The sequence below is a fragment of the Talpa europaea genome (assembly GCF_964194135.1).
Source record: "Talpa europaea genome assembly, chromosome: 10".
NCBI lineage: Eukaryota > Metazoa > Chordata > Mammalia > Eulipotyphla > Talpidae > Talpa > Talpa europaea.
In genome coordinates this window covers 22,482,977-22,497,310 of record NC_140077.1, presented here as the reverse complement: position 1 = coordinate 22,497,310, position 14,334 = coordinate 22,482,977, and the positions used below count along the sequence as shown (strand labels likewise).

At 54.3% G+C, this 14,334-nt stretch overlaps 1 protein-coding gene across 2 annotated transcripts in view; it reads right to left on the bottom strand.

The window, feature by feature from the left end:
- CRTAC1 (cartilage acidic protein 1) overlaps positions 1-14,334 on the bottom strand; it is a gene marked incomplete at both ends in the record, with an annotated part of 130,001 nt that overhangs the window by 17,684 nt on the left and 97,983 nt on the right. For both annotated transcript variants that reach the window (XM_084245251.1, XM_084245252.1), the window contains 3 exons: positions 1,403-1,548; positions 4,662-4,796; positions 13,563-13,719. In XM_084245251.1, the coding sequence (XP_084101377.1) occupies positions 1,403-1,548; positions 4,662-4,796; positions 13,563-13,719 (438 nt within the window). The remainder of the gene's footprint in view (positions 1-1,402; positions 1,549-4,661; positions 4,797-13,562; positions 13,720-14,334) is intronic.

Below are 14,334 nucleotides of genomic sequence, written 5' to 3'. Positions count from 1 at the left end.
CTGATGAGTGGGGCCATAGTCGGGGTGTCTGATTCCAGATGCTGTGCCCTTTCCAGGCCCCCGGTGAGGCTCGAAGTGGGGTGGACACTGGGAGATGCTGTGCATTTGGATCCAGGTTTCTCTGCTGACTAGCTTGTGTGGTCTTAGGCAAGTTACTCAGCTCCTGGGGTCTCACTTTCCTCATCAGCAAGGAGTGCGCAGCAGTAGCTGCCAGGTTGTGAGGACTGTGTGTAAAATGCTTGGCACGCAGTGGGCACAGCCTCCACCACTGCATTGCCCTGGCTGGCCCTGCACTTGGAGTCACGGAAGGCAGCCGCGGATGCCTTCAGATGTGGTGTTGCTGCCTCTAGAACCTTGTGGTGTTTCTTGGAAATCTTGATATTTTCCTTTTTTTGAGACATTTATTTTGAGGTCTCCTGAGGAGACCTCAGCCCCAAGATAGCCCAGCTGGGACCACATAGTGCTGACAGGGCCTTGGTGGACAAAGGCCCCAGGTGTGGGACTTTCCTCTGAAAGAGAACTGTGCACGGAGACCTTTTCGTTTCTAAGCAGAATATCCATGATCGATGGATTTGCCTCTTAAATACCCCGGGAACCTGTCCAAATCTCAGGGTCTTTCCGGAGAGGGCTTGGGAGGGCACCATTGGTGTTTCTGGGTGCGCCCCTCTGCCCTTCGGCCCGGCCTTGTCTCTCGTCCTTTTCCCGCAGGTCCTCTCCATAGGCCCAGCCGGCCTAGGACAGCTGGTGAGCTGCCTATTTTGGGGAGGCCAGGAAGGAAGGCTGTCCTCATTGGCACAGTAATGAGGCTGATTAAGAGCCTGGCCAGCTGGCCAGGGTGGGCTGAGCAGGGACTTAAGAGCTGGGGAACAAAGAGACCTCAAGATCTTTAACTCATTATTATTCTATTGATCCTATAAAAATGGAAACCTACATAGCCCCCTTGGGGTTGCTGCATTGCACGCCTGGGATAATGTATGTAAAACGCTTAGCACAGTTCCTGGCACATGGAAGGCACCTGATAAATGGGGCCTCTATTATTATTCTTATTGCTCCTGTGAGCTCTGGGAAGGGGCCATCGGAAGGGTCAGCAGGTTTCTCAACTCAACACTATGACATTTGGGGCTGGATCCTTTTTGGTGGTGAGGCTGTCCTGGAAATCATAGGATGTTTAGCAGCATCCTTCACCTCTACTCACCAGATGCCAGTAGCACTCCTATCCCATTTGTCAAGAATGTCCCAGACATCATCCATTATCCCCCAGATGTCACCTTCATTGTGGCCTCACACCCCCAGGCTCTGCAGAGTCACAAGCCCCTTCTCAGCCTGGCAAGAGGCACAAGCGGGGCTGTGTCTCCTGATCACGCCAGGGCCACTCACAGTGGAGGAAGAGGCCCCTTCTTACCCGAAAGCGGACCTTCCCATGGGCGCTCATCTGCAGGTAGAGCCGGTGGGGGCCATTCCAGTTGCCATACACGATGTCGACTTTGCCGTCCCGGTTGAAGTCGGCTAGGGCGACACCTCGGCCGTGCTGGTGGGGATCGTCCACACCTGGGGAGGGATGTCAGAGCCCTCAGGGCAGAGCCCCTGGCAGGTACACTCACCTTGCTGGAATTCCATGGGAGCACCCAGGGAGGGCAACCCCTCACTGTCTCTACCGCCTGGGAGCAGCAGGGCCTGCTCAGAATTTCTCTAGAGGGGCAGGAGGTGACACAGCCCTCTATCAATAGTTGCAAAGGGGAGCAGAAACCTGTCTTCTATCTGTACTGGCCAGCAAGCACACTATTTTGCTCCATTTTGGGGTACCTTGGGGGAGGGAGAATGGTGGAAATTCTGGAGGACTAAAGGCCTCTCCGGTCACCCCAATACTGCCACTGGGATACATTAAGCTGATTGGTACTTTTGCTTCAATCTCCCCAGTGCTCTCAGGTCAAGTGCAAACTCCTGCAGGGGTAGCACAGACTTCTACCTGCCTTAACTGGTCTTTCTCTTTCTCACTAACCTTTGGCCACCCTGTGTTCTTTTAATTTCTCAAATGAACCAAGCTCCTTCCAGCTTCTATGACTTTGTTCAAGCAGTGACTTTCCTCCTGGGGTACTCTTTCCCTGATTCTTGGTTGTTATTTTCTCAGCTACAAGGTCACCTCCTCAGGGAAGTCCTCCCTGATCACTTCCATGGAAACAGGCCCTGGTCTTCCCTTTCCCCATTCTTCTCCCTGACAGCCTTCTATTCTTTTCCTCCACATTGTCATTATGTTCCTTTGCAGTCTACTTGCTTAGGGTGTCTGGTTTCCCCCACTACACCTTATGCTCTCTGAGGTCAGGAACTGTCTTCTTGGTCACCTTCTTGGTCATCATAGATACCTGTAGTGTCTATGCTGGTGCTGGTGGTGACCTGGGGATATTGGTGACAGCAGAGAAAATACTATACCGAGACAGAGAAACCCAAGGCATGCCTTGTGAGGCCAGGGAAGAGAAGCTTGTGTCCCAGGTCACCAATGGCCAGGGGGACTGAGCGGATCCTGGGGGAGGATGGAAGGCAGCTTGCCTGCAGCGATGGCCTGACCAACTATCTGCTCAAAGCAGACTCGTTCCCTCAAATCATGCACGACCTGAGGGCACAGATACCATCTCTCGACACCTGTGTGGCGCTTTTGGAGGGCACATCGCCATCGGTCATCAGGTAGTTGGGGTGGTGGGCCATAGGACAATAGGATGGGGTGTGGGGATCCCAGAATCCAGGGCACAGGAAGCTTGTGCCAGCATCAAATATGGAGATCTTGAGGATGGGAGCCAGGAGGAGCTGGGTGGGGCCCTCTGGGAAACTTGGAGGCTGAGCATCCTCTTGGAGGCCGGGGGCAGGGAGAGAAGAGGCAGTTAGATCCAGGCTTCAGGAAGGGGATTTGCAAAGGAATAGGGGCCGCTTCCAACCTGTAGGATTAATACCCCATTAATTCTCTGCAAAACTCCCAGCCCTAATGTCAGTGGCCTTCCGTGTTGGCCCATTTCTCTCCTATCTACGAGGCACCTTGACAAGGAGCTGGTTCCCTTTCACGGGAATAATCGGTGCCAGGCTGCATTTCACAGCAGCATCTGTTTGGGTGATGAATGCCCTCTTGACATGTCTTGTTAAACCCCTGCAATCATTCTGACTTTCAATTACGGGCCTAACACCTTTCCTCTCTCCTCCCGCCTGATACCTTCTCCCACTCCAACTTGTTGGCTCACCTCTGCTTCCATCTCTTTAACACCTTATCAAATCCTCTAGGTTTTCTCCACTACCACCTCCCCTTCATTTTATGATTTTTCAGCAATGAGAAAATTTGCTGCCAGAGTGTATGGCACCAGGAGGGGTGAGCTGGGAGGGAGGACAGGCCAGGAGCACTGCCTCCCAACTTCAGCTATGCCAGGGAAGGAGAAGAGGGCAAGACAAGGATGAGGGACTCACTGGCTACTAGTAGGGTGAGGAGGGGGTGAATGTTCAAAATCGGAACAGGGAGGAGAGAGCTGGGGAAGCAGGTGCTTATAAATCATGGAGAGTGGATGGGCACTCACTCAGGGCTTAATGCCAATGTCAGCTCTGGCTGGAGCTTATAGGACCTTTGATCTATGTGTCTAGATCCCTGCTCACCTCTTCTTCTGGAGGCCAGAGTTTGTCTCTATACCTCCTAGAAGGAGATAAAATCAAACCATCCATTCATTGGCAAGGTGGGGAGGCATGGGAGGGGAGAAATAGTTGAAGGGCAGACTAGTGAGATCCATACCTATTAAGTGTCAATTCCATCATTTAGCAAAATTTATTGGGTGATCACTGCGTGCCAAGCATTGTAGCAAAATGAGCTCTTGGAGCAATGTAGAAGCCTAAGGGAGAGGGGCATGCAAGGGCAGTGGAAGGCGGAGGAGAGGGTGCCAATCTTGACAGGTGGCACAGAAGGAGTCAGGAAAGGCTTCCTGGGCAATCTCTGAGTTAAGTGTTGAAGGATAAATAGAAGTTCTGCAGACAGAGAAGGGGGAGAGGGCACTTTAGGTAGAGAGAATGGCAAGTGCAAAGGTCCTGAGGTAGATGAAGGTTGAGCACAAATGAAAGAAGGAGAGCTGAACTAGGAACCTTGTGTGGATTTTATCCAGCTCTTATTATAGCCATTTGTTTATTCGTCTGTCTCTTCCTATACAATGTCAGTGCCTCTGTGTGTGCTGTGTGTGGGGAGAGTTGAGGGGTTAGGTGGTCATAGCCTTATTCAGGCTAGCACCCCAGTTCATAGCACCAACAGCTGGAACTTAGCAAGGACTTGATGAATGGTCGTTGTATGGAACTGAATGTTTAAGATAAACGTGGGGACAGGGAATGGAGAGAGGCAGCTAGGAAGGGGAACTTGATGCTGAAAGACACAAACAGGACACAGAGGAACACGGGCCAATTTGTTTGCTGGCAAATGGATTGTCAGGAGTTCCAGGCCCCCCACCCTGCCCTTCCAGCAGCAAACACACCCTATGGCCTGAGCCTGGGAGGGTGTGGAATTGCAGGTGACCAGCAAGGTCCTCTTGTGTGGTTTGGAGGATGACTTCTCCCGAGGCTTGTAGGGACTGGCCTGGAGTGGGTAGGGAGGCCCAGAGTTCCCTGTGGGTCTAGGGGGCCGAAGGACCCAGGGTGGGGGCTGTACTCACCAGCACTGGCTGCAGCATCCACAAAGGTGCCATCACCTCGGTTGTGGAAGAGGAAGTTGGGCCCATTCTCATTGTCACAAAAGATGTCCGAGGCGCTGTTGCTGAGGATGGGGCCCACGCTGACACCCCGGCCCCCTAGGAGAGTACACCGACCTATTCTGAGTGGCAGAAGCAAAGCCAGGCCCCTCGGAGGACAGAGGCAGCCTCTGAGAAACTTCAAAAATGCATCAAAAAGCGCCTTGGGGGAATCCCGACTTTCTGGAGGTTTCCCTGAGCCCAGACATAGGCTCCAGTCTCCATAAAAGATGATGAGCCTGGTGAGGAACAAGATCCAGCCACTTCGTACTGAAGGAATAGAGGCTGCCACACAGACCTTGCCTCAGCAGCTGAATGACGATAATCCTAAATCCATAACATTTTGGCCAAGTCACAGATTCCCAACAGCCCCCACCCCACCCCAGGCCACACATCCGCTGATCAAGACCACGGTCACTTGCTGTTGTAGCACCTATAGGGACTTGTTCCTGATGGAGGTATAAGGATGCATACTTTGCTTTGTTTGACATGCAAACACCTGGGACAACTGCATGTCCAGCCACTGGTTGAACGGATGACGGTGCAGCCACAGGATGGTCATTTCCGCAGCTAAAAAAACCTGTGTAGGTCACGTTATTGGCTAGGAGGCAGGCCCACCACAAATTGCTAAATGAAAAGGCAATTTGCCAAGTAATGGCATTGTGTGACTTTAATTAAAAAAAATAGGAAGGGCCTCCCTGGTGGTGCAGGAAGTTAAGCACAGCACTGTGAAGCTATCTGCAGCCTTGGTAGCACTAGTTAGATCCCCGGCCTGCCAGGGAGCTGTTCATATGGTGCAGCAGACCTCTCCTGTCTTGCCTGCTGCTCCCCTCAGCAGTGTATTTCAATCAATCTGCCTGTTCTGCTCCCCACTCTATCTCTTCTGAATCCTCTCACCCCCTGTACCTCTGGCTGGTACCCCAGTTCTTGCATGCATAAATAAATCTTAAAAAAAAAAAAACAGGAAAATAATTCGTGCTATTTCTAGACATGTTTGTGCAGGCTTGTTCTTGAGTTTGGGGGAAAGTGAGAAAGGCCACACCCTGAGCTGCCCACACTGGCTACCATGATGGGGTAGGCCTGGGGGAGAAAAGGAGAGGTGATAGGTGACATTTTTTTGAAATGTCTTTGTGCTGTTCCCCTTGTTGCAACAAGATTGCTTCTGTAGTTTAAATGCGTAAAACCTCATAACCTATATACTTTTTAAAAAGAAAGAAATCAAGTCCGCTCTACATTTGGGTTAGACACGTTCAAGTTCAACTTGAGCTGCCATGTCAACAAGTCCAATCCAGTCTTGATCAAACCCCTCCCAATGATGGGCATCAAAGCCCTGATGTCGTCCCTTAGCATGCCCTAAAAGTTGGAAATACTTTGTCTGGGATTGGGACATGGGTTCTTGGCCCTGCAGGGCTTTTTATGAGACTAGTGACCTTGGGCAATTTCCATAACCCATTAAGCCTCAGTTTTCTCTTCTGTAAAATGGGGACAGTGTGCGCTGTCTTTTCCACTTCTGGGTTTTGAGAGGATAAAGATTTGTGAAGGGTTTTGACGAATCCTACAACCTCCTGACTCACAGTCAGGCCCAGGACCAGATGGGGCGGGGTGTGGCATCTAAGAGGCCCCACCCAATCAGAGCCTGCACTCCAGCAGGGTGCCCGGGGGGGCTCTCCCAAAGGGCGATGTTCTGAAGAGCTGGTCAGCTGGTCGGAGAATGATTATCAAAAAAACTTGCTTTCTTTTCTCTTGAAGTAAATGAGAGCTCAGACAGACCCGAGCACACTGGACCAAGCGGCCCACCCCTGCTGCCCGCCCCCTCCTGCCTGCCTGCGGATGGACTGAGGTCTCCACAAAACAGCTAAGGTAATGATGGGAGGAGGGTCTGTTCCTGGCTCCTCTGGTCAGAGGAGACATGCCTGTGGGGGCACTCCTGGGGCCTTTCTCCCCTTTGCAAATGGAGCCCCCACCCCTCCAGGGCTGGGGCCTGGGGCCAAGAGACTGGGGTGGGGAAAGTGACACTGGCCCTCTCACTGCTCTCCTGGCTGGGTGCCTCGTTAGCACATCCTGGGCCCTTTGTCTCCGAGTTCACCTAGTCCATCCTCCTAGGTAATCTAATTAGCTCTCAAGGAGTGCGGAAAGCCTCATTTAAACGGAGCTGCTGAGCCCACACTCCTAGAGGGAGTACCACCATGATGTGATGCGTGCTCTTCATTAGGGGAGCCTCGGTGAGGGGGCAGAGAGGATTCCATGCCTGTTCTGGAAGCCAGCAAGCAGGGGTGCTGGGCTGCAACCTGGGCACCACTGCTGCTGCCCATTAGAAAGTGGAGCCGCCGCTGGCCCTGTTCTGGCCCGCTAGACTCCAGCCAAGGGGCAGGCTCCAGAGAGAACCCCTGGGCCCTGCCTGGGCCCCCACAATTCCCAGTGGGGTGCTGAGCCGGGTGCCATGCAACTCCATCCTTCCTCCCCCACTCTGGCATCCTCCAATTTCCTCTCTGCCTCTGGCTCCCGAGCTGTGACACATTCCCTTCATTTTCTACAAAGCAGGTTATTTCCCTTTTGGACAAATTTCTAAATCTTTCTAATTAACTAATTGGGTTGGGTTGAAGCCTTGCACCATTTGTAACCTGTAATTACTAGAAAATTGCCATGGTAACCACACTACTAATTAGTGACAATTTATTGCCATGGCAACCAGACCATAACAGAGATGTTACCCACAACTCCTTCTTGGCAAGTCCCCTGCACGGTTGGGGAGCAGGTGAGTTGATTGTCGGGGAGCTGGCCTCTTGGCACCGGACCCCGCAGCCTCAGGATGAGGGGCCAAACTGAGACTGGAGACAGACCCTTGGCTGGCCCCTCGCTAGTGCCATAGGGGACACTACTCCCCGGTCAGTCATGTAAGTCCTCTTCAAATCAATAAAGTGCATCCTGAGTGCGCCTCCGCACCCTCTCCGCCAGCCAAGGACTAGGCCGCGAAATTGGCAAGTATCCTCCACCTGGACTTGCTCCCGCCTCTCTCAGCTTCCAGCCTTGATCACGCCCATGCTGTGCCCCCTCCTAAGGTTTAACTCACCCAGGGGCAGTTAGGGGCATTTTTATTTTACCTTGGAGAATGGGGCCCCAATAGGGAGTTTCCTCCAGTTGACATCAATTAATTCCTTTTACTTGAGGCCATCACATCCTCTGGGGACCAGTCCTCCCTCAGTTGGGGCTGGAGAGGCAGCATGGAGGGGAGGAGGAGGTGGGAGAGTAGGGATCAGAAAGTTCAAACCGTGTGGCTGTGTGACCTTGGGAACGTCATTGAACCTTTCTGGGCCTCTGCTTTCTCACCTGTAACCTGAGACTGGTAATAATAGCTGCTTCTCGGGGCTGTCATAAATATTAAGTGAATTGGTTTTTGGAAGATACCTTGGAAAATGTCAGGTGCCATATAGTCATTAGCTGGACTATTTCCCACCTGCTGAGTGAATAATATCCCTTTATTTTCCCCCACACTTTTGAGCTTCAAAGGGCTCCTGGATCTGTGGTAGGGTGTGAATGCTGCTCCTGCCCATCCCTTCCTGAAGGCTTCTCAGCTGCTCACCAGCCTGGGTCGGAGTGGTGGAGTTGCAGAGGGAAATGTCTCTCCAGGGCTCCCTCTACCTCCTGCCACATTGTGGCACCCCCCTCTGATGATCTCATTGGGTCAGAGTCCCACAGGGCAGCCTTGCTTACCTTTAAGAGCTGCACCCCCAGACCTCTGACCACCACACCCACAACTGGATGACGCAGGCTCAAGTCCAATTTTGGGTGAAGGTGATCCACCCTCAGGCTGCATCTGGACCAGCTCTGGGGTGGGGGGAATATGGTATATTCCCCCAGAGGGCTTGTGGGAAAAAACAGGTTGTAGGGAAGCGGGGATGTTCTGGTGAACCACCTCAAACTTTGGCGTGAGGACCCAGGACAAAGAGGCAGAGACATGCACAGTGCTAAGGAGAAGCTTCTGGGTTCCTTCCTGGCCTCTACCCCTCTGATGCAGGCACTTGGCGACTGTGCTCTCCAGGCCGTGGTCTCCCTCCTTGTAAAATGGGTGATACCCCGGGATCCTTCCAGCTCTGCTTGCCAGTGCTTCCTCCCTGCTGCACCACAGAAGAGCGTGGTTGGGAGCGGATTCCTGGGTCTATCTGGAGTCCATGCTGTGGGGCACTGAGGAGAGGCCCGTCGGCCAGGGAGCTTGGCCCTGTGGGAGCCATCCAATGAGATGGTGATAGAAATATGACTTTGGTGGCCCCCAAGGCCTGCAGTCTGCCACAAGCATCCAAGATACTGTGAGAGAGTAGTGAAGGTGCTGGAAGACAAAGAGGATGAGGACTGGGCGAGTGTGTGTGTCAGAGAACCAGGTGTGAGGGTGAGGTCAGGATGGCAACAGTCTCTCATCCTAACTTTCCTGAAACTTGCAGCAGAATGACCCTGTGTTTGTGCTGCTGTGGCCTCTGGATGCTGGGCAGGGTCCCGAGGCCACAAGTGTGAAGGCTGCAAGACCAGGGCATTCCCAGTCCTCACCTAACCAACCGGGCCACCCTTGCAGGACACTGATGGGCAGGTGGGCAGGGGGCAGGCTCCATTATTTGTCTGCCAAGTGGCGACTTCCAAACCTGGGGCATCTGGGAGAGCGGGGAAGTGCCCCCAAGGCAATGAGGGTGCTGGAGAGCTGGCAGGAGGGAGGCAGGTAAAGAAGTGGCAGGAGCCACTTTTTTGTCTACCAGCTCTTTGGTCCTGTTCACCAGGCACGGTGCCTTGCCATTTTCTAGGTGGGGAAACTAAGGCTCAGAGAGGCAGGATGTCAGCCGGGGGGCAATGGGTTGCTGCTTAAGGCCATGTTAGCATGACCCCAGGGCTCATGCTATCGTCAGAGTGTGCACTCGAACATTTCTACTAGAGTCCCCTCTTGACAGAGAAGGGGTCTGTGCTCTCGATAAGACCCAGCATGGCCAGCAACAGGCCTGACATTTCTTTAAAATCTCATTTTAGAGGAAAGAAAAAAAAAAATGCACACCAAGATGGCACCCGCACTATATAGCAGATCTTGAAAAGTGATGTCCCTTCTTGTCAATCACCTGACATATCGGATACCCTCTGTATTCTGGGGCTCTGGGTGCCCCTGGAAAGCCCGTGGTGGCACTCCCTGGTCCCTGGCCCTGGCTGACGACTCGTCACACCAGCCCTGCCTGCAGCCCTGGTGGTGCTCCTGCTCCACCAGTGCTTGCTGGGGACCCAGGGGGCTCCGTGGCCCCCGCCTGGCATCCCCCTCCCCCATCACCTCTCTGAGCCGGCTGGTAGGGGATCTGCCAGAGGTCTCAGCTGGGCTTTAGGCCTCTCTGTCTCCTCCAATAATGACTTCCTATAAATCAGATCTGCCCTCCGCTTTGTTCCACACTGCTCCCAGCCTACAGCAAAACTCCCCACCTAACATCATAAATCCACCTTCATTTTCTTTCCAAATTTCTTTTAAGGCTTCTTTAATCACTACCTTGCAGCTGGACAGATGCTCCCTTAAAGGGTGAGGCCAAAATGTAGAGCACTGGGGAGAGGAGCAGAAGCCAGGGACAGCGGTGGATACCAGTGGAAAGGGGTGCCCAGGGCTGGAGGGCTGGCTGGGGACACAGGGGGAAGAACTCCAGGGCAGGGCCAGGCCTGCAACCTTTGTGCTTCCTGCACCCAGCATGGCACTCCCTACACCCAGGAGATGCCCAGCAGACGGCCCTGGCATCACTGTCAGAACCTCCAAAGAGGAGGTGCTGGTGTCAGCCACTCTCCATGGGCACTGCCTGCGAGCCAGGCCTGTGCCAGGCACATTCCATTTGTCTGCTTTCATTTTCAACCATTTTGCAGGTGAGAAAACTGAGGTCTAGCGAGGTGAATTTGCCCACTGCTGTCTAGACAGGAGGATGGTGGCAGCAGGATCTGTACCTGGCAGTGTAACTCCAAAGCCCATCTCTGCGAGGGTCTGCCAGACAGCCAGTTCCAGGCACCCAGAAAGGAGGAGGGTGCACGTCCGACCCTGGGGTCAGAGGCGCTGCAGAGGCAGTGCCGAGCTCTTGGCCCCTAGCTTCCCCTCCTTCCTCCCACGCCAGGCCCTCCACCGGGACCGCCATGCTGAGCAGCTCCTGCGCTGTCCGGCTCCTGGGGGCTGCAGGCGGCTGGGGAGTTCCGAGCTTGGGATCCTTCGGGAGCCCTGAACCGCAAGTGGGTGGGGCCTTCTCACTGCCCAACTCAGCACCAGCAGCTCTCCCAGGACTGCCCTCCAGGGGCCCTCCAGTCCCCTGAGAGTGGGCACGCTGGCCGCTAGATGGCACTGTGACCCAGCAGAGCAGCGGCCGCCGGCAGACTCGACGGAGTCTAGCAAGGAGGCCTCCCCTCCCCCTTGAACAGAGCCAGGCAGCCCTGGGTGCAGGCAGCACACTGCCCTGCTGCTGACACAGTGGCCTGGCCTCCCCTTGCTGCCCTCAGCAAGGCAGCTGCTTCAGCCACACAACCCCAGGGCTGCAATGCAAGTCCTGAATGCCAACCCCAGGCAGCTTCCTGGTGGGTGTGGGGCCTTCCTCTCTCACCAGCCCCTCCTGTCTCCTGGCTGGAGCAGGATTCTTGAGCTGAGGTTCAGCAGAAAGGACAGCTAGTTGGGCAGTTTAGGCATCAGGGGATGGGGCTCAAACCTCCGGGGTGACCTTGGCCAAGTCCCTTCTCCTCTCTGGCCTCAGGGTTTGTTCTTTCGTGTGAGTGAGGGTCTCCAAGGTCTGGCCAGCAGATGGGGGACCTGCGGGTCTCTGAACACACCTCTACCTGACTTCCTCCCAGCTGCTGCCCCCCATGTTACCTGCTCCGCTCCCCCCACTTCCCATGCCCCATGGCACTGAGCAGCGGCTGCTTGCCAGAACCCCAGAGTCAGGCCAGGCTCCGTGTGGTGGCCTTTACATTTGGGGTCCATTCCTGGAACTCAGTGGGGGCACTCAGCTAGTTTTCCGGCCAGATGTCCATGTGTCGTTATTGGAATGACAATGGGGGCTGCCGGGTAGCTGGGGGACTTGGCGGGCAGGGAGAGGGTGGGCTGGAGAAGGCAGGCAGACAGAATAGTAACTTGGTGGGCCAAATAGGTTCTTCTCAGCCAAATGGCTTTTGGAAGTCTGCGAAGCTGCTCTAACGTGTCCTCTGGGCACGCCAGCTGCCCCGGCCTGCCTGGCCGCTCCACAGAAGCTGTGTCCCTTCCTTGGGCTGTCCCGTCCTTCCAGCACTGCCTGGCATGGTTAGCTGGTACTCCCGTCCCCGTCCGTGCTCCTCAGCTGCCTCCTCCTGGCCCCTCCTTCCCTTCCTCTGTTCCCGCCAGCCCCTCTGCCAGCCCAGCCAGTGCGAACAATGTCCCCTTCATGCTCAAACCCAGCCGCAACCTTCTGAATTCTTTTATTCTGTGTATAACCCTGTCTCCCAGACCTTGCCTCCTTTCCATCTCATCATTTTCAAGTGCTTCATCTCCCCAGCCCACCCTCCTTCTCCGCAGATCAAGGCACTTAATTGCCAAGCCAGCCCAGCACACAGGACTGGGAACTATTCAGAAAAATTGACTGTACAAATCTAGGCTGAAGCTCCTGCATGTTTATTCCTTTTCCCGGGAAAACATGGTTTATTACTGACACTCAGGCTTCCTGCTGCACTCTGGTGTGGGGCTCTCGAGCACTCTGAGGGGGCTGCAGCCCTGCAAACTATTTTATTGTCTAGTCATTTGTTCCCACTAACTTTGTCAGACAGGTCATCATCAATCTCCCCTTCCATTGAGGAGGGAAGCTGGCTAGAGAAGGGCATCGTGAGGCCGAGACCAACCCCTTCCAGGCAGGACTTTGAGGTTATGCCACACCCAGGTGTCTGGGGGCGGGGGATGACTCAAATGGCCCTACCTATCACCTTCCGGCTCGGGATTCCGAGTCAGGCCGGCTGTCCCTTCGGAAGGCTGTCGATGGGTGAGTGGGGGCGGTTATATCAGGGAGGTCAACCACCGAGAGAATTGCTACATCCAGAGTGCAGGTTGGGTGTGAGGGTGAAGTCACGTGAGCAGCGTTGTGCATAGCTCTGGCGTCCTGATTTTTGGCACCCCGAACAGGAACTGGATTGCTCTGCCATCAGCAGGCTATTGGCAGATTATCAGAGTTTAGTCAGCAGCCGTGCTGGAATTAGAAAAACAGCCTTCCCTAGAAAGATCTCCCCGTCAGAGGCGCTGACAATAGGTCCTCCAACCAGAAAGACACGGCGGCAGCGGTGGGGGGCGGGGGGGGGAGCTTCAAAAAAGGATTGGGAAGATTTTGGAACAAGAACACAATTCTTTGAGTTCAGTTATCTGAGACGGGACCCAGCCGAGGCTTAGGGATTTAGCGCTCCATTCCTGGCCGCTTATGTGTAAGTAAATAATTTCATCTGCCGTTTGGCAATAAAGAATGCTTTAAATCCTGGCCTTTCTGATTTGTCAGTTTTCTCCTACAGACCCTGTTCACCCATCATTTGGGCCACAGCAAATGGGGTAAGAGGTTCCTGGGAGAGGCTGTGAGGGTGGTCTCACTCCCACTTTCTGGCAAGCTGTGTTCGATGTTCCCCATGAGCCCCCCAAAGTCCACTCCTCCAATAGCTCATCAACCATTGGAGTCTTTTGTGGGTGGCGGGAAAGAATAAGACCTTCATCCTCTCTCCCCAGGGACACCAGTCCACCCTCCCCATGGTCTCTGATGATCAGACTCAACCTTGCAGGGTGGGGCCCTGGCCCCCCAGGTCACAGTCCCCCCCTCTCCTCCCCCCCATCACTCTGCATACCTGTATATTTGTTGACCCCAGCCTCAGCAGCCACATCCCTAAGCGCCAGGATGCCCCGGGAGAGGTCACTGGCCTCGGGGTCCATTTCAATGAGGGCATCAGGGCCCACATTACCGTAGGCATAATTGGCGATGTAGATGGAGTAGCGCCCGGAGCCCTGAGGAGAAGGGGAGGAAGGTGGGTGAGCAGACTCCGTTGGGCTCTGGGCCGTCTTTCCCCCAGAAAGCAGCTCTTCCCTCCTCTGGCAAGACCATGGCTCTTCCCCGAGGCTGGGTCTCCCCTCCCCCTGTCTGGTGTCCATGGCCCCGCAGGCTGTGCACAGCACAGCACCAGAGGTGCTTGTCACAGGGGCTGCAAAGTGCATGAAGCCCCGGAATCGGGGTCCTACAATAAAGCAGCCCTGCCTCTCCTGCTCCAGAAGAACACAGCCCTCCCTCTCCCCCACAACCACCTTTTTATAGACAATTTTCTAATGTGCCTCCCTCCAGCTGAGCTCTCTCCAGCTGCCAGCCAGGGTAGCTGCTCAATAAATATTTGCTGATTGATTGATCTACCAATTCCCATTATTCTCAGTCTCTCTCTCTCTCCCATTCAAGCTCACTCCAGCCAAGATGACAAGCAAATTCCCTGAGCCATCTCCCTCCCGCCTCCCTACCCTCTACTTCTTTATTCCTCTATTTTGGTAGCTCAGGAGCTCAGCTATGCAGTAGCCTCCTTCCCTCTTCCATTCCCTTATTTCCTCCATATTACCAGAAAGAAATATATATTGCTT